The 27,515-nt window shown below is 37.5% G+C and overlaps 1 protein-coding gene across 2 annotated transcripts in view; it reads right to left on the bottom strand.

Annotated features, from left to right (window-relative positions):
- The window catches only part of LOC135211230 (uncharacterized), a 301,164-nt gene that overhangs the window by 11,698 nt on the left and 261,951 nt on the right, over positions 1-27,515 (bottom strand). For both annotated transcript variants that reach the window (XM_064244489.1, XM_064244488.1), the window contains exons 2-4: positions 26,411-26,588; positions 24,886-25,281; positions 20,387-20,631 (exon numbers count right to left, since the gene is read on the bottom strand). In XM_064244489.1, coding sequence (XP_064100559.1) covers positions 20,387-20,631; positions 24,886-25,281; positions 26,411-26,588 — 819 coding nt within the window. The remainder of the gene's footprint in view (positions 1-20,386; positions 20,632-24,885; positions 25,282-26,410; positions 26,589-27,515) is intronic.

The raw sequence follows: 27,515 nt of genomic DNA, 5'->3' as shown, positions 1-27,515 counted from the left end.
TATATATATATATATATATATATATATATATATATATACATACATATATATATAAATACATACATATATATATATATATATATATATATATATATATATATATATATATATATATATAAACATATTATATGGTATGCTAGGTCAATGAAACGATGACTGCACTTCTAAGTAAACTTCGCTTGACATAAATATAAATTACTTGTAGATCTGGTAGTTCAGATCAATTTTATGTTGTTTAACAGTAAATAAAATCGGATCTTTTCAAGATTAGCGAACCCACTATTTTTCAAGACATATTATAACCACTTTCATTTGACATATACATATATATATATATAAATTAAAAATATTATATATATTATATATAGATATATAGAAGATATATGTATGTATATCTATAAATCAAAGTGGTACAATATTGTCTTGAAAAATAGTGGGTTCTCTAACCTTGACATGATCCCAAAAATCCTCAACATTTTCTCAAATGACCTAGCTTAACCTGAAATAATTTGCCTAACATTTTGTCCGTAGCAGACATAGTAAGACGTGAAATAAGGATTTCGATTAGCAAAACATAAGCATTTACGTTCTTTTAATGATTAAACTGCCATTCGTTTACAAGAAGCAAGCACCTTGCTTAGGAAAAGGTGAAATTGCTATATTCGCTTGTCAAACAAAATCACTCAAAATTGTAATGGCATCTATCTATCATGAAAGACATCGTAGACTAACAGGATGTTTAGTAAGAGGTAAACTTCAGTATGCAGTAAAATTATCAGCCAATGCAGCTGAAGACCAGTCATGATTATAAAATGTCGTCATTAACGATAAGTAAATGTTGCCGAAGAGTGATTGCAATAAAGGTACTCAGGACAAGTGAAAACATTTCACCTGGGGTAACTGAAAAATAATTATTCTTTAAAATTTGGGTTGTTCCACTGCAGGCCTGCGTGAAGTGCCCCGGTCCGAACATAATCAATAAGTCGAGGGAATGTACTTAAGGAGTTAATATCAAGAACTGGTCTTGATGCAAGGAGTTTGAACGAGCTTGAGTAATTTGCCGTTCAAAAACCACTGTCCATTGGCAGTCCTATTCTTATTACTCAGTTGTAACGGAGGGAATATGCCGTAATCTACCCATGCAAAAGAATGTATCCTGTAAACTTCATCTGAAAGCTCCCTGTCATTAGTCCGGCAAATCCAAGTTCGGTTACTAGTTAAGGTGGAATCCTCCTCTGGCTGCTGTGTCAATATGTTTACCCACTGGCGTCAATAGAGTCACAGATCTGTTTTATTGCTAACTCATGTCAAGTGAAAGATAATTTTCCATTATTCTCTTGGCCTATAGATGCCAAAATCCATCTAACTTAAGATCATGACTCATGAGGACAGCCTGACAAAATGAAAAGGTTATCTGCGTGCATGACCACAGATACTAATAAATCACCCAAACCAGTCGTCATCTAAAATGGCGACCTGAATCCCTCCAATTACCTCAAGGAGATGAAGAAGGCCATTGTTATGCCTAATAATGCACTTTGCTGAGAGAACCATGGCTGTCACTTTCCAAAATTCACGTCAAGTCTAACTTTTGAGCTCCAGTTATTCATGAATGTCACCGTCCTGAGTTCGTTGATGCAATACTACTTTCTGTGGGTTCACTGTCTTATTGTTGATTACAGCGGCCTGTCTCTTCATAACGAATCTGCGCCAAGCTCAAAAAACATACTCACAATTCATGATCAAATCCATTAAAGTTTTTTAAAATCAATCTATAACTTTTTTTTTTATGAAATCAAAGAATCGTACGACATAGGCAAATGAAATCCTTCTCATCTTCAACCCGTCCTGTACAACAAAGAAATCATCTCGTTCTTTCTGAGATTTTCACATCACCAGTGTTACTTAGCCCTGACTGCATGCCTTCAGATCGAGGCACTCAAATATCATAAGAAGGTACTTTTAAAGCAATGGCCAATTGACATGACGAATCTCAAAGCATCATCCTGCCAGGGGCACAATCAGATTCAAAATAAAAGGAAGAAGGAAAAGTTGTGATGCTTAAGATCACAGGGTACTGGTACATTTAATTTTCCCTCAAATCTGCATTATCGTTCTTCCAGGGAACCCTCTATAAGTACATCCAATATCAACACAACCACAGTGATAGTACGAAATATTACACATATGTGGCACAATTAGAATACAATGAAGAAAGAAGCCTGCGGAACCTTGACACAAGGCTTAGCAATGATGTATGATATAGTATTGATGAGGAAGGTTAGCGAGAAAGAAAAAGGATGAGAACTCCAATTTTCCTGACAATGGCTAACCGTAGCTGATGACGTTCATCGTAATTCTAACTGATCCGCCAATACCTCGAGCGGCTGCTAAAGCCTTTGTAAGAATGTTTTTAATTTTCGTGCCGACAATTTGCGTTCGGTACATCTTTCAAGCTATGAGTCACCCCAATCGATTCGAATTAGCTTTCTTGTTTATTTTTTTTTTTAAGGAAACAGGATTCCGTCGTTTCCCAATTCCACGTTTCATCGCAGACACATTTACATAAACTGACAAATAATCTCTGTATGGCCACACATTATTACATCTTGTTGATATATCTCACAGTTCAAATCAAAATTAATCTTCTGTATTCTCTAATTTTTACATTATTACAGCTTGTTGATATATCTCACAGTTCAAATCAAAATTAATCTTCTGTATTCTCTAATTTTTACATTATTACAGCTTGTTGATATATCTCATTGTGCAAATCAAAATTAATCTTCTATATTGTCGTTAACTTAAGATCAAGATACATGAGCAAATACGGATATTCATACCAAATAGATTTTGAATGAAAGACCGAGGAAGAAAATGACCTCAAGGCTTACCATATGGAACTATGACATCTTTTAATTCATCATCTGATCCAGAAGCGAACTTGTTTGCGAAGCCTGTTATTCTTTGATAACTTGTGTGATGGAGACCACGCACTACAACCCTCTTGGCAAATAGAACTGTTCAGCTTTAGCACTTGTATTACACCAAGAAGCCATCAGGGTTTCAATGGAAATTAACTGCTGAAGCAAAACGCCAGCAACGCATCAAAGCAGCTTCTAGCCATAATGGGTAATAAAGCACGTTCATTTACAAATTCATCTTTTTTTGTCAAATAGGTAAAGAGGACCAGACCCCGGGTACATATAATTTCTTGACCATTTACAGCTCAATATCTACTTTTGATTAAAGCTACAAAAAGGTCAGAATCACTACACACTTTTTTCCTCAATCCCCTACATATAATAACTAATAAATAATTGTGCTGTTTCTTTCGTTAAACTTATATGTATTGCATACTGCAGTGAGCAGTACGTGAGGAACCCTCAAGATAAACAAATGACATTATTCATTTGAAACCTAGAGATAATTGGTTATATTCTAAAACAACACCTCAACACCCAGTTAGTCTTTAATATAAGGAATGCATAATTTAATTCTGCTTCGTTACTTGATTAGGCGCAATTTATAAAACTGACAGAACATGAGCAATCAGTACAGATGTTGGCATCCGTAACTGAATGGTCAGTGAAGTGACAAATATAAGAAGTGATAGTTTCAGAAGGAAAATGATACCTGAATACGTGATTTATCATATTTACCAGGAATATCTATATCACGTAAGTTTGAAAAGTCCTCACAAGAAATAAAAACAAGTTTTGTAAACTGAGAAGCGAGTTTTAAGCTTAAAAAAAAAAGGGAATATCAGAGTCAGGAATGTATATGAATTGACATACACTGAAACAAGTTTCAAGGAGGAAGGGTAAATCAAATGCAAGAGTGACTGTGCACAGACAATAACAAGACCTGCAGTCAGCAGAACAATCAAATCAAATACTGGGAAACATACAACGAAGCTTTTCACCAGCAAAGCCAAGTCAAACCCTATTTTAACCATTTGCATCTAAATCTCACAGCCTGTGAGTTCCCACAAATACATGGTGTCCACAACAGGGTGAAAGTCATTAGAGTATAATATGTTTAGGCAATGGAAAATAATCAACTAATGAGTCAGTTTGAAAATGGATGATTTCAAGTGGATGGAAGTACATAGCTGCGCCAGACCCCCGAGTTTGCAATGTTGCTACGGCTGCTTGTAAGGATTGTGTAAAAAAAGTTTCAAGTTGAGACACATTCAGACACATTCTTAATACCTGATTCCTTGCTTTGATTCATAAATAAAAATTAAAAACGGAAGATATTCATTTCCCCTTTGGCAATATTCAATGATTACTACGGTGTGGAATTTGTATTTTGCCGCTGAAATACTTTGTATTCACCAGCGAAATATTTTAAGACAAAGGAATGTTTTCCTTTGTAAACTGAATAAAAAAATCTCATATTTAAATCGAAACAAGGAATGCCAGTTGAAGCTCATAATGTTTGGAAATTGCGCAGGTGGAAATTGACGAAGCAATAAAAGAGAAAGAGAATTAATTGCAAAATGAATAAATGGTATTAAAAAGGATTAATCTTAAATAATTTTTTCGTCAGTGGAATTTTCTACGGAAGAATAACGTATGAGTCACCAAGAAAACTGGCAGAACTACATTCACACCACCTTGCATTTAATATAACAATATTCTTAAGGAATCCTCAGCATTCGCTACGCCTGCTAATTAACCAATCCTTTTTATTTATAAACTTGCCTCGTGCACACCAAAACCTTAATCTGTCACTGTCTAAGCAATCGACTCAAAAGTCGGAACGTTCTTTTCAGTAATGAACATCATAACAGCTTCATCGGAAAAGCACAGGGTTACACGTTAAGAAGTTTTCTATTCGTTTTTTCAGTCTTCTAACACATCAACAAGTTTCCTATTCGTTTCTTCGGTCTTCTAACACGTCAACAAGTTTCCTATTCGTTTCTTCGGTCTTCTAACACGTCAACAAGTTTCCTATTCGTTTCTTCAGTCTTCTAATACGTCAACAAGTTTCCTATTCGTTTTTCGGTCTTTTAATACGTCAACAAGTTTCCTATCCGTTTCTTCGGTCTTCTGACACTACAACAAGTGTCCTATTCGTTTCTTTAGTCTTCTAACACGTCAACAAGTTTCCTATTCGTTTCTTCAGTCTTCTAACACGTCAACAAGTTTCCTATTCGTTTCTTCGGTCTTCTAACACGTCAACAAGTTTCCTATTCGTTTCTTCAGTCTTCTAACACGTCAACAAGTTTCCTTTTGTATCTTCTGTCTTCTAACACATCAATAAGTTTCCTATTCGTTTCTTCGGTCTTCTAACACGTCAACAAGTTTCCTATTCGTTTCTTCAGTCTTCTAACACGTCAACAAGTTTCCTTTTGTATCTTCTGTCTTCTAACACATCAACAAGTTTCCTATTTGTTTCTTCCGTCTTCTAACACATCAACAAGTTTCCTATTCGTTTCTTCGGTCTTCTAACACGTCAATAAGTTTCCTATTCGTTTCTTCGGTCTTCTAACACGTCAACAAGTTTCCTATTCGTTTCTTCGGTCTTCTAACACGTCAACAAGTTTCCTATTCGTTTCTTCGGTCTTCTAACACGTCAACAAGTTTCCTATTCGTTTCTTTCCTTCGGTCGGCCTTCTAACACGTCAACAAGTTTTCCTATTCGTTCTTCAGTCTTCTAATACAGTCAAGAAGTTTCCTATTCGTTTTTCGGTCTTCTAACACGTCAACAAGTTTCCTATTCGTTCTTCAGTCTTCTAATACGTCAACAAGTTTCCTATTCGTTTCTTCGGTCTTCTAACACGTCAACAAGTTTCCTATTCGTCTCTTTAGTCTTCTAACACGTCAACAAGTTTCCTATTCGTTTCTTCAGTCTTTTCTAACACGTCACAAGTTTCCTATTCGTTCTTCAGTCTTCTAACTACGTCCACAAGTTTCCTGATTCGTTTCTTTCGGTCTTCTAACACGTCGTTTCAAGTTTCCTATTCGTATTCTTCCTTCTTTCTAACACGTCAACCAAGTATCCTTTTGTTTCTTCTGTCTTCTACTCACGTCAACAAGTTTTTCCTTTCTTAATTCGTTTTCCTTCCGTCTTCTAACACATCACAAGTTTCCTATTCGTTTCTTCCGTCTTCTAACACATCAACAAGTATCCTTTTGTTTCTTCTGTCTTCTATCACATCAACAAGTTTCCTATTCGTTTCTTCGGTCTTCTAACACGTCAACAAGTATCCTTTTGTTTCTTCTGTCTTCTATCACATCAACAAGTTTCCTATTCGTTTCTTCCGTCTTCTAACACATCAACAAGTTTCCTATTCGTTTCTTCCGTCTTCTAACACATCAACAAGTTTCCTATTCGTTTCTTCCGTCTTCTAACACATCAACAAGTTTCCTATTTGTTTCTTCCGTCTTCTAACACATCAACAAGTTTCCTATTCGTTTCTTCTGTCTTCTAACACATCAACAAGTTTCCTATTCGTTTCTTCGGTCTTCTAACACGTCAACAAGTATCCTTTTGTTTCTTCTGTCTTCTATCACATCAACAAGTTTCCTATTCGTTTCTTCCGTCTTCTAACACATCAACAAGTTTCCTATTTGCGCTTTCCTTCCGTCCTACCCATTCAACAAGTTTCCATTCCGTCTTCGGTCTTCTAACACATCAACAAGTTTCCTATTCGTTTCTTCGTCTTCTAACACGTCAACCAAGTTTATCCTGTTTCCTTCCTTTCTTCCTACTCACATCAACAAGTTTCTTTCTTTTTTCTTCCGTCTTCTAACACATAAACAAGTTTCCTATTCCGTTTCGGTCCTCTTCTTAACAACCATCAAACAAGTGTATTCGTTTCTTCCGTCTTCTAACACATCAACAAGTTTCCTATTCGTTTCTTCCGTCTTCTAACACATCAACAAGTTTCCTATTCGTTTCTTCCGTCTTCTAACACATCAACAAGTTTTGTTTTTCCTTGAATCGTTTCCTTTCTTTCTTCCGTCTTCTAACACATCAACAAGTAATCCCTATTCCGTTTCTTCGTCCTTCTATCACTCAACAAGTTTCCTATTCGTTTCTTCCGTCTTCTAACACTCAACAATTTTCCTATTCTTTCTTCCGTCTTTCTAACACATCAACAAGTTTCCTATTCGTTTTCTTCTTTCTTCGGTCTTAACACGTCAACAAGTTTCCTATTCGTTTCTTCGGTCTTCTAACCGTAAACAAGGTTTCCTAATTCGTTTCTTCCCCGGTTCTTCTAACACGTTTCAACACGTTTTATCCTTTGTTTCTTCTGTCTTCTATCACAAGTTCACAAGTTTCCTTTATTCGTTTCTTCCGTCTTCTAGCACATCCAATGCAAGTTTTCCGCTATTCGTTTCTTCCAATTCCGTCTTCTAACACATCCAACAAGTTTGTTCCCTATTTTTTGTTTCCGTCCGTTCTTCTAACAATAAAACAACAATAAACAAGTTTCCTATTCGTTTCTTCTGTCTTCCTAACCACATCAACAAGTTTTCCTTCCATTCGTTTCTTTTCGGTCTTCTTAATCACGTCAACAAGTTATCCCCTTTTGTTTCTTCTGTCTTCCTATCACATCAACAAGTTCCTATTCGTTTGTTCTTCCCGTCTTCCTAAACTCATCAAGTTCCAAGTTTCCTATTCGTTTCTTCCGCGTCTTCGTTAACACATCAACAAGGTTTCCTATTCGTTTCTTCGGTCCCTTCTAACTAACCGTCAACAAGTTTCCTATTCGTTTCTTCTGGTCCTTCTAACACGTCAACAAGTTTCCTATTTCGGTTTCTTCCGGTTCTTCTAACCACGTCCACCAAGTTATCCTTTTTGTTTCTTCTGTCTTGTCTTCTATCACATCAACAATGGTTTCCTATTCGTTTCTTCCGTTCTTCTAACACATCAACAACAGTTTCCTATTCCGTTTCTTCCGTCTTCTAACACATCAACCAAAGTTTTTCCTATTCGTTTCTTCTTCGGTCCCTTCTAACACGTCAACCAAGTTTCCTAATTCGTTTCTTCGGGCCTTCTAACACGTCAACAAGTTTTCCTAATTCACGTTTTCTCTTCGGATCTTCTAACAACGTCAACCAAGTAATCCTTTTGTTTCTTCTGTCCTTCTATCACATCAACAAGAGTTTCCTATTCGTTTTGTTCTTCCGTCTTCTAACCATCATAAACAAGTTTTCCGCTATTCGGTTTTTCATTGCCGTCTTCTAACACATCAACAAGTTTTCCTATTCGTTTTCTTCGGTACTTCTAAACACATCAACAAGTTTTTCCTATTCGTTTCTTTCCGTCTTTCTAACACATCAACAAGTTTCCTTATTCGTTTCTTCCGTCTTCTAACACATCAACAAGTTTCCTATTCGTTTCTTCGGTCTTCTAAACACGTCAACAACGTTTCCTATTCGTTTTCTTCGGTCTTCTAACATGGGTCAACAAGTTTTCCTATTTCCGCTTTCTTCGGTCTTCTAACACGTTCAAACAAGTTTTCCTTTATTCATTTCGTTCGGTCCTTCTAACACGTCAAAAACAAAGTTTCCTATTCGTTTCGTTTTTCCAAAACGTCTTCTAACATGTCAACAAGTTTCCCTATTCCGTTTCTTCGGTCGTTCTAATACGTCAACAAGTTTCCTATTCGTTTGCTTTCCGTTCCTTCTAAGTAACGTCAAACAAGTTTCCTATTCGTTTTCTTTCTTTGGTCCTTTCTAATACGTCAACAAGTTTTTCCTATTCGTTTTTCTTCGGCTCCTTCTAATACGTCAACAAGTTTCCTATTCTTTCTTTCTTCGGTCTTCTAATACAATCAACAAGTTTCCTATTGTCGTTTTCTTCGGTTTCCGTCTAACAGCGTCAACAAGTTTTCCTATTCGTTTTCTTTCTTCGGCCTTCTCACACGTCAACCAACGTTTTTCCTATTCGTTTTGCTTCTGGTCTTCTTAACACGTCAACAAGTATCCTTTTTGTTTCTTCTGTCTTCCTATCAGCATCAAAACAAGTTTTCCCTATTCGTTTTTCCGTTTCCTTCTAACACATCAACAAGTTTCCTTGCGTTTTCTTCCGTCTTCTAACACATCAACAAAGTTTTTCCCCTATTCGTTTCTTCCGGGTCTTCTAACACATCAACAAGTTTCCCTATTCGTTTTCTTCCGGTCTTCTAACACACAACAACTTTTCCTAAAATTCGTTTTTTTTTTTTTTTTTGGGTTTTTTTTCGGTTTTCCTTCTTAACACGTCAACAAGTTTCCTTTATTCCGTTTTCTTTCGGTCTTAACTAACATGGTCAACAAGTTTCCTATTTCGCTTTCTTCGGTCTTCTAACACGTCAACAAGTTTCCTAATTCGTTTCTTCGGTCCTTCTAACCATTTCAACAAGGTTTCCTATTCGTTTTCTTCCGTTCTTCTAACATGGTCAACAAGTTTCCTAATCTTTCTTCTTCGGTCTTCTAATACGATCAACAAGTTTTCCTAGTTCGTTTTCTTCGGTCTTCCCTTCTAATACGTCAACAAGGTTTTCCTATTCGTTTTTTTCTTCGGTCCTTCTAATATGTCAACCAACAAGTTTCCTATTCGTTTCTTCGGTCTTCTAATACTTCAACAATTTTTTCCTGATTCTGTTTCCGTCGGTCCCTTCTAATTACTCAACACGTTTTCCTTCTATTCGGTTTCTTCGGTTTGCTAACGCTCAACAAGTTTCCCTATTCGTTTCTTCGGTCTTCTAACATGTCACAAAGTTTCCTAATTCGCTGCAATTTCGTTTCCTTCTAACACGTTCAACAAGGTTTTTTTTTTTTTTCGCTATCGTTTCTTCGGTCTTCTAAACATGTCAACAATTTCCCTAAATTCGTTTCTTTCGGTCTTCTAATACGTTTTTCCAACAAGTTTCGCTATTCGTTTTCTTCTTCGGTCTTCTAAACACATCAACAAGTTTCCCTAATTCGTTTTTTTCGGTCTTCTAACACGTTTTCCAACAAGTTTCCTATTCGTTTTCTTTCTTCGGTCTTCTAAACACGGTCGAAAAAGTTTTTCCTAATTCGTTTCTTCTTTCTTCGGTCTTCTAAGCCTCACTTCCAACAGTTTCCCATTCGGTTTTCTTCGGTCCCTTCTAACACGCGTCACAAGTTTCCCTTTTCGTTTCTTCGAATCTTCTAAACACGTTTCCACAAGTTTCCTATTCGTTCTTCGGTTCTTCTCACTCAAAAAAGGTTTCCGCTTATTCCGTTTCTTCATCTTCTAACACGTCAACAAGGTTTCCTATTCGTTTCTTCGGTCTTCTAACACATTTCAACAACAGTTTTTTGCCTTTCGTTTTCTTCTTCTTCGGTCTTCTACACGTCAACAAGTTTCCCATTCGTTTCTTCGGTCTTCTAACACGTCAACAAGTTTCCTATTCGTTTCTTCCGTCTTCTAACACATCAACAAGTTTTCTATTCGTTTCTTCGGTCTTCTAACACATCAACAAGTTTCCTATTCGTTTCTTCGGTCTTCTAACACGTCAACAAGTTTCCCATTCGTTTCTTCCGTCTTCTAACACATCAACAAGTTTCCTATTTGTTTCTTCCGTCTTCTAACACATCAACAAGTTTTCTATTCGTTTCTTCGTCTTCTAGGCATGGCGTCAATAAGTTCCTACGTTTCTTCGTCTTTCTAACACGTCAACAAAGTTTCCCTTCGTTTCTTCCGTCTTCTAACATGTCAACAAGTTTCCAATTCGTTTCTTCCGTCTTTAAACACGTCAACAGTTTCCCCATTCGTTTTCTTCGTCTTCTAACACATCAACAAAGTTTTCCTATTTCGTTTTTCCGTCCTTCTAACACATCAACAAGTTTTCTATTCGTTTCTTTCGGTCCTTCTAACACGTCAAACAAGTTTCCTATTCGTTTTTTCGGTCTCTAACACGTACCAAGTTTCCTATTCGTTCTTCAGTCTTCTAATACGTCAACAAGTTTCCTATTCGTTTTCGCGTCTTCTAATACTTCAACAAGTTCCTATCGTTTCATTCGCGTCTTCTAACACGTCAACAAGTTTCCTATTCGTCTCTTTAGTCTTCTAACGCGTCAACAAGTTTCCTATTCGTTTCTTCAGTCTTTTAACACGTCAACAAGTTTCCTATTCGTTTCTTCGGTCTTCTAACACATCAACAAGTTTCCTATTCGTTTCTTCGGTCTTCTAACACGTCAACAAGTATCCTTTTGTTTCTTCGGTCTTCTAACACGTCAACATGTATCCTTTTGTTTCTTCGGTCTTCTATCACATCAATGAGTTTCCTATTCGTTTCTTCGGTCTTCTAACACATCAACAAGTTTCCTATTCGTTTCTTCCGTCTTCTAACACATCAACAAGTTTCCTATTTTCGTTTCTTTCGTCTTCTAACACATCAACAAGTTTCCACTATTTCTTTCTTCGTCTTCTAACACATCAACAAGTTTCTATTCGTTCTTCGGTTTGTTCTAACACGTCAACAAGTTTCCTATTCGTTTCTTTCGGTCTTCTAACACGTCAACAAGTTTAACCTATTCGTTTCTCCTTCCGTTTCTCTAAATACGTCAACAAGTTTCCTATTCGTTCTTCGCGTCTTTCAACACATCAACAAGTTTTCCTATTCGCTTCCTCGGTCTCTAACACGTCAAACAAGTTCCTATTTCGTTTCTTCTGTCTTCTAACACGTCAACAAGTTTCCCATTCGTTTCTTCGGTCTTCTAACACGTCAACAAGTTTCCTATTCGTTTCTTCGGTCTTCTAACACGTCAACAAGTTTCCTATTCGTTTCTTCGGTCTTCTAACACGTCAACAAGTTTCCTATTCGTTTCTTCGGTCTTCTAACACGTCAATAAGTTTCCTATTCGTTTCTTCGGTCTTCTAACACATCAACAAGTTTCCTATTCGTTTCTTCAGACTTCTGACACGTCAACAAGTTTCCTATTCGTTTCTTCGGTCTTCACGTCAACAAGTTTCCTATTCGTTTCTTCGGTCTTCTAACACGTCAATAAGTTTCCTATTCGTTTCTTCGGACTTTTGACACGTCAACAAGTTTTCCTATTCGTTTTGCTTCGGGACTTCTGATACGTCAACAAGTTTCCTATTCGTTTCTTTCGTCTTCACGTAACAAGTTTGTTTCTAATGCGGTTTCTTCGGTCTTCTAAACACGTCAAGAAAGTTTCTAAAATTCGTTTCTTCGGACTTTGTTTGAAACACGTCAACAAGTTTCCTATTCGTTTTTAATTCTTCGGTTTCTTTCTACACGCAACCAAGTTTAACCTATTTTCCCTTTTCTTTCGGTCTTCTAAACACGTCAACAAGTTTCCTGATTCGTTTCTTCGGTCTTCTAACACTCAACAAGTTTTCCCTATTCGTTTGGTAAGGTTTCCTATTCTTTCTTCGGTCTTTCCTAACAAACGTCAACAAGTTTCCTTTTAATTCGTTTTCCTTCGGTCTTCTAACACGTCAACAAGTTTTTCCTTTTAATTCGTTTTCTTCATCTTCTAACACGTCAACAAGTTTCCTATTCGTTCTTCGGTCTTCTAACATGGTCAGTAAGTTTTTCCTATTCGTTTCTTCGTCTTCTAACACGTCAACAAGTTTATTTCTATTCATTTTCTACAGTCCTTCTAACACACGTCAAACAAGTTTCCTATTCGTTTCTGGTCTTCTAACTGGTTTACAAGTTTTCCTATTCGTTTCTTCGGTCTTCTACAAAACGTCACAAGTTTCCTATCGTTTCTTCGTAGTCTTTCTTTTAGTTCTTTCCCTACACAATAACAAGTTTCCATTCGTTTCTTCGGTCTTCTAACATTTGTTTTAACAAAACTTCCTAATTCAAATTTTCCAGTTTCTTATTTTTCTCACGTTTAACAAGTTTCCTATTCGTTTCTTCGGTCTTCTAACACTAACAGTTTCTATTCGTTTCTTCTCTTCTAACACGTTAAACAAGTTTCCTATTCGTTTCTTCGCTCTCACTTCAACCAGTTTCTGGTTTGTTTCTTCGTCTAACAGAACAGTTCTATTCGTTTCTTCGTCTTGACAACATCTTTCCTATTCGTTTCTTAGTCTTTCTAACACGTCAAGTTTCCCTATCGTTTTTTTCCTTTTCTAACACATAACAAGTTTCCTGTTCGTTTCTTTCGGTCTCTAAACCTCAATTTCCATTTCTATTCGTTCTTCGTTTTCGGCTTCTAACACGTCAACCAGTCTTAATCGTTTCTCTTCTTGGGTTCTAACACGTCAACAAGTTTCCTATTCGTTTCTTCGGTCTTCTCGACTTGCATGCTGCTTTTCCTCGGTTTTCCAAGCACTCGCATACATCCATGCATATTATATGTCGCATGTTACACTGTACGCATACAAAGCTAATCAATGACACTGCAATTTTCCAATAATTAGCACTTATTTCTTTTATTTCTACTTTCTTCGACATACTCAGCGAAGTGCATTAAACGAGATTTAAAAATCTTTCACTCTAAAAGCAGCACATCGGTATTTCAATGTTCACACTCTTCCAGTAGAAACATTTCATATGCCTTTTCACTGGTAAGTTTGTAAACAATAAACCATCGTGTCAAATCTTTTCATAGCTCATATTATTCAGTGTCATATCCATTCTGTAGATAAAATAATGGATATCACACCCATAAACTTCTGAAATAATTCCTAACAAACACACTACATTCATACAAACCTAATGTATAATGTTAAGTAGGTTACGGTTATCTTATTTCACTAAACAACTTACGCACATTCATGAATAATTGTACACGCGCAAAGGAGAGAGAGAGAGAGAGAGAGAGAGAGAGAGAAGAGAGAGAGAGAGAGAGAATGCTGACAGTCACCTTAAGGAGTTAGCAACGCACATTCAGCCACACTGAAGGATTCATCCAAACTCTCTCGTGTAAAAAGAGAGGCGAGACATAAGCTTGCAACTGTGGTTGTCATGTGTCCGTTTCATTGCACTGCAGTGACACCAGATCACAAGAGAACTGCATCAAGACTCGCTCTCTCGAAATGAGGCAAAGAAAGCTGAGGCAGAAGCGTCCTTAGGAAACAGCAGCGACATGAACAGCAACAGCAGCAATCACAGCAGTAGCAGCGTAGCAGCAATAGCAACATTAACAGCAGCAACAGCGCAGCAGCAGCAGCGGTAGCAGGATTAAAACCAACTCCAGGTACACTTGCACTTACATGATGGGAATATGGCTGGAGATGGGAGATGTGAGGCCATCACGGTATGAAAGTAAAGGGATTCCTCGTTATCAGAATGAGGGGTTCAAAACATCAACAATAGAAGTCATTAAAGGGCCAAAGCCAATATACTACATATTTACACATTTACATTCATTGATATGTTCACTGCAGATTTTGTTTTCCATGTAAACTTCATACGTACTAACAAGTTTATCCTTATAAGTGTTTTTGAACTTCTCTTTTCTTTCTTTTATTAATATGAAAAGAGTGTAGAACGAGCTTTGACCCCATTCTACGTAGTCTTGATCGAAAATTAAAATCTGGTATTAATTTTCAAAACACATGTATACTAATCGTTCATTTTCGACAGCAGGTTTATATTTGTTTGTCTGTCAATACTAATATGCAGATACTGATAAATAAACATGCTCTCAAGCAAATATCAAACCACGTGAATTCGATGTTAAACGATATTTGTGGCTTCATATTTGTGGATATGAAAATTTCCCGCTTGCATAAGTAAAAATATCATATATACATACATAAATAGATACATATATATACAGTATATATATGTACATATATTATATACACACTTATACTTCACTCACCTACTATATTACAGTCTAGTATAAAAAAAAGAAGGTAGCCTACACACCAGCACACACATACACACAAAGCTATATTTGTTGTTACTAAACTTTGAAAATACCTTATATATGAACAGAAATCCTGAACAATTTCTAAACAAAAGGCGACAAATTCAAAGTTCGTTCCCTCTTCCGTTCGGAAATATATATTACGATGGAATACTACAAAAAGTAAAAAGTAAATAAGCGGGAAGAGCGAATTACAATAGAAAAATCAAACGCTCAATTGTAGTCATCATACCACGGACACTTCTTCATCTGAGAACATTTACAAAACAAAAAAGAGAAACAAAGAAAACGAGATTTCTGTGTAAACCTCCCGATGTGCTTCAGTATGAAACTCTCAACAATGACTGGGGAGTGCTCAGTTGCTTCCCAGGTGCGGTCAAGTGAAGATGTGTCGGCGGGTTGCACCTAGGATGCATGGCTAGCCTTAACCTTAAATAAAATAGAGGCTAGATGGCTGCTATTTGGTCTGTTTGTTGATTGGAGGGTGGATGATCAACATACCAATTTGCATCCCTCTAGCCTCAGCAGTTTTTAAAATTTGATGACGGACAGGAAAAGTAATCTCGATGGTTTTCTTTTCTAGAAAACTAAAAGGACTGTAAAATAAAGAACACTGTCCACGATTCTACTCCACACTAAGTATTATATTCCTCTACGTCCACCTCAAACCAGACCTTTACCAGAACTCAAGTTATTTGTTTTTCAGTCGGTTCCAGTCTCCATATAAGTACAATGAAGGTTATATCGAAAGTTCCTCGAGAAAAGGAATGAGGACAGAAGGTAAGTAGTCAATGGAGGTTCCAAAGACGATAAAGGAATGAAAGAAGTAGCTAACGCATAACCTTTTCAGCATGGCAGAAGGTATTTGAAATAAATACAGGAAAGGTTACAAGTTACAAGGGGTAAAAAGGGTTAGGACGTTTCAAAGACTTGTTAGTCCATCCGAGGAGACATCATGCGCTCAGTTATTTCACGGAGCAGGTTTTACTGTTCATTCACAGTGTCCTAATGATTTTGTCTAGCTTTCTTTTAAACTCTTTCACACTGTTGTTGTTTACAACTTCTTGTATGTAAAGAAATTCTCACAAAGGGATGTGTTGTATTTCTTCAGTTCTAGTTTCCATCCATTATTTCGTAAATAGGTTACTGTCTACTTTTGTTATGCCTTTCAGTATTTAAAATGTTTCTATTAGTTTTCCTCGTAATCGTCATATTTCTAAGCTATACATGTTCAGGCTCTTCAGTCGTCTTTGGTAATCTATTTGCCTGATGGATGGAATTAACTTTGTGGCTCTTGCTTGTACCCTTTTTAATCTATTTATGTCCTTTCTTAGTGTTGGTGACCAAAACTATACTGCATATTTAAGATGAGGTCTAACTATTGAAGTGTAGAGCTGCATTACCGTCTCCTTGTTTCTGTATTTGAACTGCCTCCTTATGTATCCCACTAGTTTCTGCGCCTTCTTTTCAGTTTTATGCACTTTTTTTGAGGATTTAAAGTCCTTGGTAAGTAGGACTCCAAGGTCCTCCTCTTGTTCTACACTGTTTATGTCATTCCCAAGCAGCTTGTAGCTGGCATAAGAGTTGTTTGTTCCTATTTGTAACACTTTACATGTATCCAAGTTAAAAGGCATTTGCCATTTTTTTACCACTCTCCTATTTTCATTAGATCATTTCCTAAACTTTCCACTGTACCTGGGTCTGCTGCATTTACACCTAGATTGGTGTCATCTGCAAATTTGGCTATCCTGTTAGTTAGGCCTACATCAATGTCATTAATGTAAATAAAAAAACAAGAGAGGGCCACGGGCAGAACCCTGAGGAACTCCGCTTGTTACATCTGCCCATTCTGATTCTTCACCATATATTACAACGACGAAGACGACAGAGAGAGAGAGAGAGAGAGAGAGAGAGAGAGAGAGAGAGAAGAGAGAAGAGAGAGAAGAAGAAGGAAGAGAGAGGAGAGAAGGAAGGAGAGAGAGAAGGAGGAGGTTGAATAATTAAACGAGAACCCGGAGAGAAGAGGAGAGAGGAGAGGAAGGATGAGGAGAGAGATGAAGAGGAGAGAGAGAGAGAGAGTTGTAATATTAAATAAAAGTAATCTGAAATTAGAAATGAAACAAACTTGTTTCCAAGAACGTTATAAAATTGTTTCCAATTTGGCCGTTTTCTGCAGTGGAAGCCAAACCAGCCCATTGGCCCAACTTTCACCAAACAGGCAGCTACCATAAAAAGGAAGCCACTCATTCAACATAATAAACTGAAAGTCACAGGTGAACTCGACAAAGAGAAAAAGACTCGGAATATAAAATGCACTGACCCCTAGCTGGTATTGCAAAACTGCAGTTAGTCTCTGAATCTATTGCATTAAGCACCAAATTGTACTTCAACTTTCAGCCTGATTAAGGAGATACCTCTTGCAAGAGCTGAGGTCTTACAACAAACTACTACAATAACCTCATTTCCTCCAGGTTCAAACGTATACTAATTTGTCAAACTAGCCACTAAAATTCATGGATCAGGCAAAGGTGACCAACGGTGAAATGTCACTATATTTTACATATTGAACTATAATCTGGCTATCCTCATATTAAAAATTTTGATAAATTAAACGAACTTTGAAAATCTGGAAAACCAGACTTATCAGACAATCTCTCAAATAGTATGCCAACACAAAGACTTATTTCTATTTCAGGTGAAAATTCGTACGGAGCAGCCTATCCTTCAGACCCAAGTATTTTGTATTGCAAGAGACAAACTCCATATAAAAATGTTCAAATTTCTTTCATAATCTCTTTCGTCTTTTATTCCTTTTAAAACCGTATAGTAATCTTACTAGGCTGTTGTTCTATCGCTATATCCGGTGGAAAACAGCGAACGTTCTTTCTTTCTTCCATTTGAAATGGAGTTGAAAGTTTTCTTTAAATAATGAAATTTATGCCAATGGAATTAATACAAAAAAAATCCTGTTTGCACCTCGATGAGCAGTCTAATCAGACAAAAATTGACCGAAACCAGAATAAAAACGTCAACAATAATTCGGCTTTCCTGTTCATTGCTAACAACTGAATCAGGTCATATGACAAATACTGCTGCAAAGCAAAGAATACCACTTGGCTGAACCTCCCCCAAGTGCTAAACAGCAGTTTCCCAACAGCCATGAACCGCGCTTTAATTGTTGACTTGGAAAAAAGAACATTCATGGAAAGAATGAACACAAGCAGCTAACGAAGAAATTCCTCTCGACATTGATAAATTCCCTCGCCTGTCCGCAGAAATAAACTTCAATCCAGTACGTAGATGTCTTCAAAATGGGTTGTTACAAAGAAACGGTTTCCTCAGGTCACTGACAGTGACCCATGTTGTTCCTGTCAAAGGTGCGGATAGGCATTGTGCTCATGTCACAGTTGAAGAGAGACATTCTGTTCATGTCACAATGAAGAGAAATTCTACTCATATCAGAACTGCAGACATATTCTGTTCATGTGACATCGGCGGAGACATTCTATTCATGTCATATAGGCGGAAATATTCTGTTCATGTTACAAAGGCAGAAACATTCTGTTCAAGTGACATTGAAAAGAAACTCTACTTATATCAGAACTGTAGAGACATATTCCGTTCATGTCACATATGCGGAGACAGTCTGTTCATGTCACAGTTGAAGAGAGACATTGTACTCACGTCAGGACTGCAGAGAGACATTCTGTTCATGTCACAGTTGCGGGAGAGACATTGTGTTCATGTCACAGCACAGAGGAACATTCTGCTCTTGTCACAGTTGCAGAAAGACATTCTGCTTATGTCACACTTGCAAAGAAACATTCTGTTTTAACTCATAGATGCAGAAAGACGTTCTTTTCATGTCTCAGCTGCAGAGACATCCTGTTTGTGTTAATTACAAAGAGACATTTTTTCATGTCTCAGCTGCAGACATTCTGTTCATGTCACAGTTTTAAAGAAGCATTCTGTTCACGTCACAGCTGCAAGGAGACATTCTGTTCACATTAGTTGCAAGGAGAAATTCAGTTCATATCATAGTTTCAGAGGCAATCTGTGTGGTAGTTTCCGAGAGACATTTTGTTCCTGTCACAGTTGTAAAAAGACATTCTGTTCAGGCCTCAGTTGCAAAGAGACATTCTGTTCATGTCTCAGTTGCAAAGAGACATTTTGTTCATGTCACAGCTGTAAAAAGATATTCTGTTCATGCCTCGGTTGTAACGAGACATTCAGTTCATGTCACAGCTGTAAAAAGATATTCTGTTCATGTCTCAGTTGCAAAGAGACATTCTGTTCATGTCTCAGTTGCAAAGAGACATTTTGTTCATGTCACAGCTGTAAAAAGATATTCTGTTCATGCCTCGGTTGCAACGAGACATTCAGTTCATGTCACAGCTGTAAAAAGATATTCTGTTCATGTCTCAGTTGCAAAGAGACATTCTGTTCATGTCTCAGTTGCAAAGAGACATTCTGTTCATGTCTCATAGTTACAAAAGTGACATTCTGTTTATGTCACAGTTGCAGTGAGGAATTTTATTAAACTGACTGAGGCGGTAAAATGTTTTGCTCATGTCAGTATGGCAGTGAGATATTCTGGATATATGTCACTGTGGCAGTAAAGCTAATTGTTCATCGCTTTTTCGAGAAAGAACTCGTTTGGTGATGGTTGATCGGAATTCCTTACTATCCTCCATTCTCCAGTCCGACTCGATCAAGGTCTATATAGCAGACAGCTTAACGTTTAGTTTTAAAGAAACAATTGAACTAATGTCTACGTAAGCTTCGTTTGTGAATCTTTGATGCTAATTCTTGCATCAATACATTTAAACATTAATTTTCAAGACCCTTACAAGAGAGGGACTGAAGTATGTCATTAGATCCTTTGTTCTACTTAACATACACATCGTCAACTAAACGTCTTGAAATTAAATGGTAAACAGGGTAAAACTGGTCAAAGAAATCTATTCAAGTTCTGACATACGAATCATGTTGCGTTAAAAATTACAATCTTAGATAAGGCAATAGGACTAATCAAGTACACACTACAGAAAATGGGTTTCCAGGAGCAACATGTTGCCCCATACATTATTTCACACACACACACACACAGTGACGTACAAACAACAAAATGTTTCTTAAAAGAAAGAGAAATATGATACTGGAGTTGATTCACAAGTATCACGGAATTGTGAGACATGTGATTATAAAAAGTGATTCATACAGGCGCTTAACCACGCAAACAGCAAACTGCCCTAGATTGGCAAAAATGATCGCAAGCATCTGATCAATACCTGACGCATTCAAAAGGGACTCAGCAGGGAACACAACGAAACGACTCTCGAGAGAAAAACGACAAATCAAAAACACGTGAAACGAAGACCAGCACGCTGGTGAACCACACACTCACGATAGATCGAGTAAAGAAAAAGAAAAAAAAAAATCTAAAAATGACATCATCTCGCAGCACTGAAAAGTAACGTTACTTGAGAAGCTATCTAACATATTCTGGGCACAAAAATGTCATGAATGAAGCAGAAGAGTCGTTTAAGAGTCCAACTTACGCGGTACGACCCGTATTCTTGCTTGGGACGTTGCCTCGCCAGCTACTGACTTCGCCACGCACTTGTAAACACCAGCGTCCTCTTCGCTGACTTCTCTCACAACAAGGGTGGAGGTGATCATTTTACCGGTTCTTCTACTGCTGGGCCCTCCAGAGGTTTCTCTGCTGATGCTACTACCACTACTCGTACTACTGGTGGATCCAGCACCCGCACTTCTGTGATGGGTGCTGTCTGCATTTCCACTCCTGGAATGAAATAGGGAACTGTGAAGATTTGACACAAGGCAACGAACAAATGTAAATGTATATATAGATAATATATATATATCTATAGTATATATCTATATATATATATAATATATTATATAATCTATTATAATATATAATATATATAATATAATATAATATAATATATAAGATAAAATCACATCGCTTCACTACATCAATCATCAGCTTGTTAGGTTACTATCGCCTAAAAGAAACAATACATAACTTCAGGAAACAGGCAGTTAATAAAGCAACCGTGAACATATTCATACATTTCGGTTATACAGAAAGAGAATGATGAATTGCACAAGGAAATTCTAATTCTACATCTTGACCAAATCGGACACGAATATCGCTAAAAACCTGTCAAGTTGAGCGAACGCCGTGCGTGTGATTGTGCGCCAAAAGAGGAAACGTGGCACGTGGGAATTTTTTTTCTTTCTCGTCTATTCCAGTAAACGCAATAACGGCATTTTTTTTTTTTTTGTAAACAGTTTATAGAGTCTATAAAGTGATACAGGATTTGACATGATTTCACTGATTCTCAACCAAAGACGCTTATATATGGACCTTTTTATCATATTTAACACCTGATTCATTACAATGGATATATATACGTGTATATATATTAATATAATATTATAGTATATATATATATATATATATATTATAATAATATAATGATATAATGTATATATATATATAAATATATTATAAATGATATAACAAAAGCAAATATTGTTATCCCCTGTAGTCTGAGATAATGGTGTGTTATATATCTACGCCTGATCGCTATTTTTATGGATAACAACAAAAAAGGTTAAGGACGAAGCCTGTAGCGGCTGATGTTCATGAAAAATTTTTATAACAGCAGCGATGAGTATGGAAAGTGGTGTATGGATGGTGGAAGAATGGAAATGGTTGAACTGTATAGGTATTTAGAAGCACTTATTTATACTGCATGATGGTCAGAGTCACGATGCGGCAGATAACATGGTAGGTGAAGCACGGAGGGCAGCAGGGTCCTAAGGTTGGTAAGCCAACACAACTTTATGGCATAAAGTGTGGCTACTAATGCTAAGGGTTTTAGATGCACAGTAAATAGTACTGAAAGAGCGAGAATACAGAGGAACGAACAGGACGTGATGAAGAGTTAAATTCAAGGAAAAGGATGAATTTCGGTGTTCTAAGGATGTTTAGTCATGTGGAGAGAAAATAGGACGAGAGTATGAGGAAAACAGACCAGGGAGCGACAGAGTTCTTGAACTATTGAGAGTTGCGTGAGGCGCCACGCATGCAAGGGAGTTCAACACAATGCTGATGAGTCCTGTGCTCGTAGAGGACTAAGTTCACATCTACATATGTTCACCGATTTGATACATCTACAAATAAGGGAAAATATTAACCAACCTCAAAGCACACAAGTAAAAAATGGACCGAAAGAACAATCGAGATTTCTGTACAGCGTATAATGCTGTAAAAAGCCATCAGCTTTGACCGGTGCTCTTCAGTCGCTCATAAGATCAGATAGAGTGAGGGGGCGTTCCATGCCTCTGGAAAGCGTTGCCAAACGCACGATCATGGATAACTTTAACCTTACATAAAATAGAAACTACTGAGGCTCGAAAACTGGTATGTTTGATGATTGGAGGGTGTTTGATCAACATGCCAATCTGCAGCCGTCTAGCCTCAGTAGTTTTTTTTTAAGATCTGAGGGCGGACAGAATAAAGTGCGGTGGACGGACGGACAGACAAAGCCGGCACAATAGTTTTATTTAACAGAAAACTAAAAATGAACTACTTTTTTTTTTAAAAGCCAGAATGCTTATAAAGTGCAAGTAATACTGATAACGCATGAGATTTCAGACTTATTGAAATTGATTACTGCTGCTGTTGGCTTGATGACCCATTAGATCTAAGATTTTTGAGGTCAAATGTATTGTGAACGGCAAATTATTGTTTTGATGTGCTCGGCGCCAGAGAGCGAATGTGCTGTTGATCATTTCTTCGGTGGCTTTAATTTTACTCGTCTGTCCTTTCTCTATGCTGCGTTTCAGGGCCATTGCTGCTTTAAGCCGTTATTCCGAATTGACTGTAATTCTTGTAATTATTCACTCTTACATTAAGGGAAGTGAAGTGACTACCAATCTTTACATGAATTTCTTGACTTTAAATGATTAGGTATTTACTTCACCCATATTTATCAAGTTTCCTTGCACCTTTGTACTTAATCTATTTACAGTTTTTCTCTTAGTTTTATTATGAATAAGAGGATCTGATACTATCAGGCAGCAACGCCGCATAAATTCTGCAGCTCATCTTCAAACTATCACTCAGGCGGGGCATGCACACTCTGCATGTCTGAATAGCAAATAAGTGTGACGCCCTTCGGTATTGTTAAAAAAAAAAAAAAAAAAAAAAAAAAAAAACCATCAATAGTGTCTGTGCACAAAGTTCCAGCGATGATATTTTGGACAAATTGCGCAGAACTCTTCATTTCACAAGGTTTCGTTCAGTAGTTAAGTAGGCCTTTCCACAAACTTCATTTCTCTCCTCATTCAGGACATTCCCACAAGACTGCAACTCAAGTTTTTGTTTTTGTTTGTATGGTGCTTTTACGTTGCATGGAACCAATGGTTATTCAGCAACGGGACCAACGGCTTTACGTGACTTCCGAACCACGTCGAGAGTGAACTTCTATCACCAGAAATACACATCTCTCACTCCTCAATGGAATGGCCGTGCAACTCAAGTCGTAAAAATTCTTACGCAGCCATTCAGTAAAATCCCCTCGGAGGACTAATTTGAAGATCGTCTGGCCGAACCGCTGATCATAAATTAGGAATATTTATGGAGAGAGAGAGAGAGAGAGAGAGAGAGAGAGAGAGACAGAGAGAGAGGCAAATGTAGGTTAGGACTGAACTCCTTTCATTTCTCAAGAGATTTGTCGACATAAAGCAACAGGTATACAGTACTTTAACTCAGCTACACAGTGACCTAAAAAATGAGTGGGCGAACAAGAACGGAAAAAAAAAAAAGTTTCTTCTAAATAATCGGAAGTGATATAAAGCAGGCAATATACTCGTATACTAAAACCAAGAATAAAAACGGTTCTGTTGAATAAACAAATAAATAAATGACTAAATATATATGTATCACACACAAGCACACGCATCTACATACATATATATAGCCTACACATAAATTGTGTGACATGCAAAATTTCAGTAAATCTAAAACCCATTCCTAAGTTACTTCTGCAGTATTTAGCAAATGGCAAAACTTTGTTGACTCTTGAAATCAATAAAACTGAACTGTTGCAAGCGTTGGTTACATAAGGTCATTGAAAACCCCTGTCATTAAGTACTTCATAAGAAACCAGTTCATTTATGTAGGTGGCGTCAGGTTACAACCTCCCTAACACTGACATTGGTGTCGATAAGAGCGATAATGAAAACTGCCTTTGAATGGGGTTTCCTCCGCCAGCATTCCCACAGAGGGGTTTAACTGTCCAGTCCGGCCTTCCAGCAGCGCGAGAATAGGCTACCAGACCTCACAGGCCCGGTTGGCATTCAGCCAAGGGCCCCCAGCCGACCGCTTGGCGCCAAGCATTAAGTCGTGCGTCCGCCACACACTCTGACGCCAGCGACAGCAGCGCCGAGGGGATGGGAAAACATATCGTTCTCCCAATCCAACGATAAATCATTCTCAACTTCCGGCTGCAAGTCCCCAAAAACCTACATCATTATCGAAATTTGAACGCTGGTCTAAGTGGTACGTTTCCGGAGGGGAAGTCAGGGACGAGAAAAACGGGCAAACAAATATGCACTCGTGAATGATCGAGAGAGAAACGGGAAAATAAAAATAAAATAAAAACATGGCATGGCCAGTCGTCAATGATTCAGGGGCCAAACTGATGAAATTGGGCGAACAATCTGAAAGCACCCAGAAGAAAGATAAATAACGCTGTTGTGATCTTACGAAGAAACCAGACTGATTGATGCATCGATACCGTGGTCTCAACGTTCAAAATAAAATAAAAGAAAAGCCGAGAAAGACATAAACAAGCTAGGATCATTAATCTTGGTGACGAACTGAAAATAAACGAGGACACAAGAAAGAAGAATAGACGATTACATCGAGAGAGAGAGAGAGAGAGAGAGAGAGAGAGAGAGAGAGAGAGAGAGAGAGATCCACAAAATGTGACATAACCGAGACTAATAATGATCTTACTTCCTTCCCCTCAGTCTCCTCCTCCGGCCTTCCACGACTTTCCTGGGTCCCTCGCTGCCCCCAGCTCCTCTTCCTTCTTCCTCTTCCTCTTCGTCTTCCTCATCTCCTGCCACTCGTCGTCTCCCGGTTAGTCGTTTTCTTTCTCCACCCTCTCGTCGCCTTCCTCCTTCTCCTCTTGTTCGTCGTTTTTTCTCTGTCGCCGCTGCGCCTCTCACTCCTTCATCTCGTTGCATTTCGCCAAAAACTCCTCCACTTCCTCCTCCTCCTCCATCTCTTCCTACTCCTCCTCCTCCTCCTCTCCGTTGTCGAATAATTCTTCTTCTTCTTCCTATTCCCTCATTCAAGAAAGGGTTCGGAGACTGTCTAGGTGTTCTGGTCCCTCGAGAGCGCAGAATCCTGGAAATGGAATCTGACTTATAAAATGAAATCCTGGAAGTGACATTAGACATATCTCATGTAAACTCACAGATGTGAAAGAAGGACACACTCAAACATACATTGCAAATATTTCTGGAAAGATCAGACGCACATGAGGCAGTCGAGAAAGCAAGTTTTGGAATTGTCAGTTATACCAGACAATTCCAGTACCTGAGAGGGTAGACTTACTGAAACTCCCCTTCCTTTTGATGTCATTTGAATGGGGGTATTAACCCTCTTTTTGTAAAAATATAAATAAATAAAAAATAAATAAATAAATAAATAAATAAATAAATAAATAAATGAATCCAAACCATTGTAGTATTGTTTCTGACATATTCGGAAAACTTGTCACAGTTCTTCGCCTAACCTTTCAAATTTCTTAGGCTACCTTCAGTCTACGAGACGCCTTAGGACCATATACTCTCCGATGCAAAACCACCAAGATTGACCTTACGGTTTTTGAACAATCCTTCACATCTAGCATCTTAGTAGTTCATCCAGCAAAAACCACTCCATTTCAATAAAAAATGAACTCCCTCCTAACTTCTGCTACCATTATATTTATACATAGCAGGCAATCAAGAAACATTACCTGTTTTGATGCTGATCATGCATGTTTAACTGCACTCTGGCCTACAAATTCATCGTATGCCATTCATTGCTAACTCTGTGCTTCCCAGACAATAGTGCCTCACCTGCGTTCCCCTTTGAAGTCTTTCCCCGCGGCTTTTGCTCACCTGTCCAAAGATGCATCCACGACAAAAAGGGAATGTTAAGCGCCGACCTTGATGTCACCAGCACTTGAGTTTTTGGTTTTCTGTACGATTCAGTCATTCATTTTATGATGTCATACTTAGCAATCAGTCATACACCTCCAAATCCACAAAGTTACCTGACTGCGTTGCATCCAAATGACCTCCAACTGATATATAGGCGCAAACTTATTCTTCTCCTATGATTTATATTAAAGCCTTCATTAAAGGCTTCGTTAACATTTACCACTGAAAATTTCAGATTCCAAAACGCCTTGTTTTCCTATATTCAACATGCGATCTCTCTCTCTCTCTCTCTCTCTCTCTCATAAAAAAAACTGAACCTTGCTTACATTTTGCGTCGCAGTTTTCTTGTTCTTATCTTAATGTTCCTGGAGGGGGTGAGGAGGACGTCATCCTTATACCAGTATACCGTAGGGGTTGGACTTCCTTGCGCTGTGCATTCCAGGGTCAAATTGTAATCTCGAACCACGGAGTCATCTCGCAGGCCCGACATAGTTGGTGGTCCTCCTGTCATTGGAAGAAAGAGGACAGTCCTCATTAATGACTAATGCTCAGAATTCGACCGACGGGAAATTTAGAATGAATTAATTCATGTAGAAAAACTACATGATGTACTGCGTCATTCAGTATCTCTAAAATACATTTCTAATACCTTGAAGTAACAGAAACTGAACTTGCAACCAAGTGAGTGGAATACATCACACAGAGAATAAGACGCGTCGCTATGTTATTACTGACATCACCAAACCTGTCACTGTCATTTTTTTTTTTTTTACTTTCCTTTATCAAATAGGGAGAGTGAAATTCTGATCGAATTCTACGTGCAATCTCCGTAGGCTTCTGTTTATTCACCCACACAACGTCGATATAACGAATTGATTATAGTTTCCCTTCTCAGCGGTTGACATCCAATGCGGATACGTAGTTTGGTCAGTGCGTATCTTTGTTTGTTAGTCACATAGCATTCAAACATTTTGAAGTTTGATACAGAAAAACATTTTAGGTAATCGAGTCCTAATCCTACTTGATTCATTCATTAGCATTCATTACATAGCTTTATTATTATTATTATTATTATTATTATTATTATTATTATTATTATTATTATTATTATTATTATTATTATTATTATTATTATTATTTATTATTATTATTATTGAAAAATGGAACCGAACAGATTCCCGAAAGCTATCCTTAAAGTTTTAAATTTATATATATGTACATTTACATAACTGTGAAGTTATATCTCCATTTATTATTACGACTACTACTACTACTACTACTACTACTACTACTACTACTATTATTATTATTATTATTATTATTATTATTATTATTATTATTATTCTATATTATTATTCATAAGATGAATCCTACGCATATGGAACAACCCCACAGGGGCTTGAAATTCAAGCTTCCAAGGAATATGCTGTT

The sequence above is a fragment of the Macrobrachium nipponense genome, chromosome 4 (assembly GCF_015104395.2).
Source record: "Macrobrachium nipponense isolate FS-2020 chromosome 4, ASM1510439v2, whole genome shotgun sequence".
NCBI classification, from domain to species: Eukaryota; Metazoa; Arthropoda; class Malacostraca; order Decapoda; family Palaemonidae; genus Macrobrachium; species Macrobrachium nipponense.
This window is presented reverse-complemented; position numbering and strand designations above follow the sequence as displayed.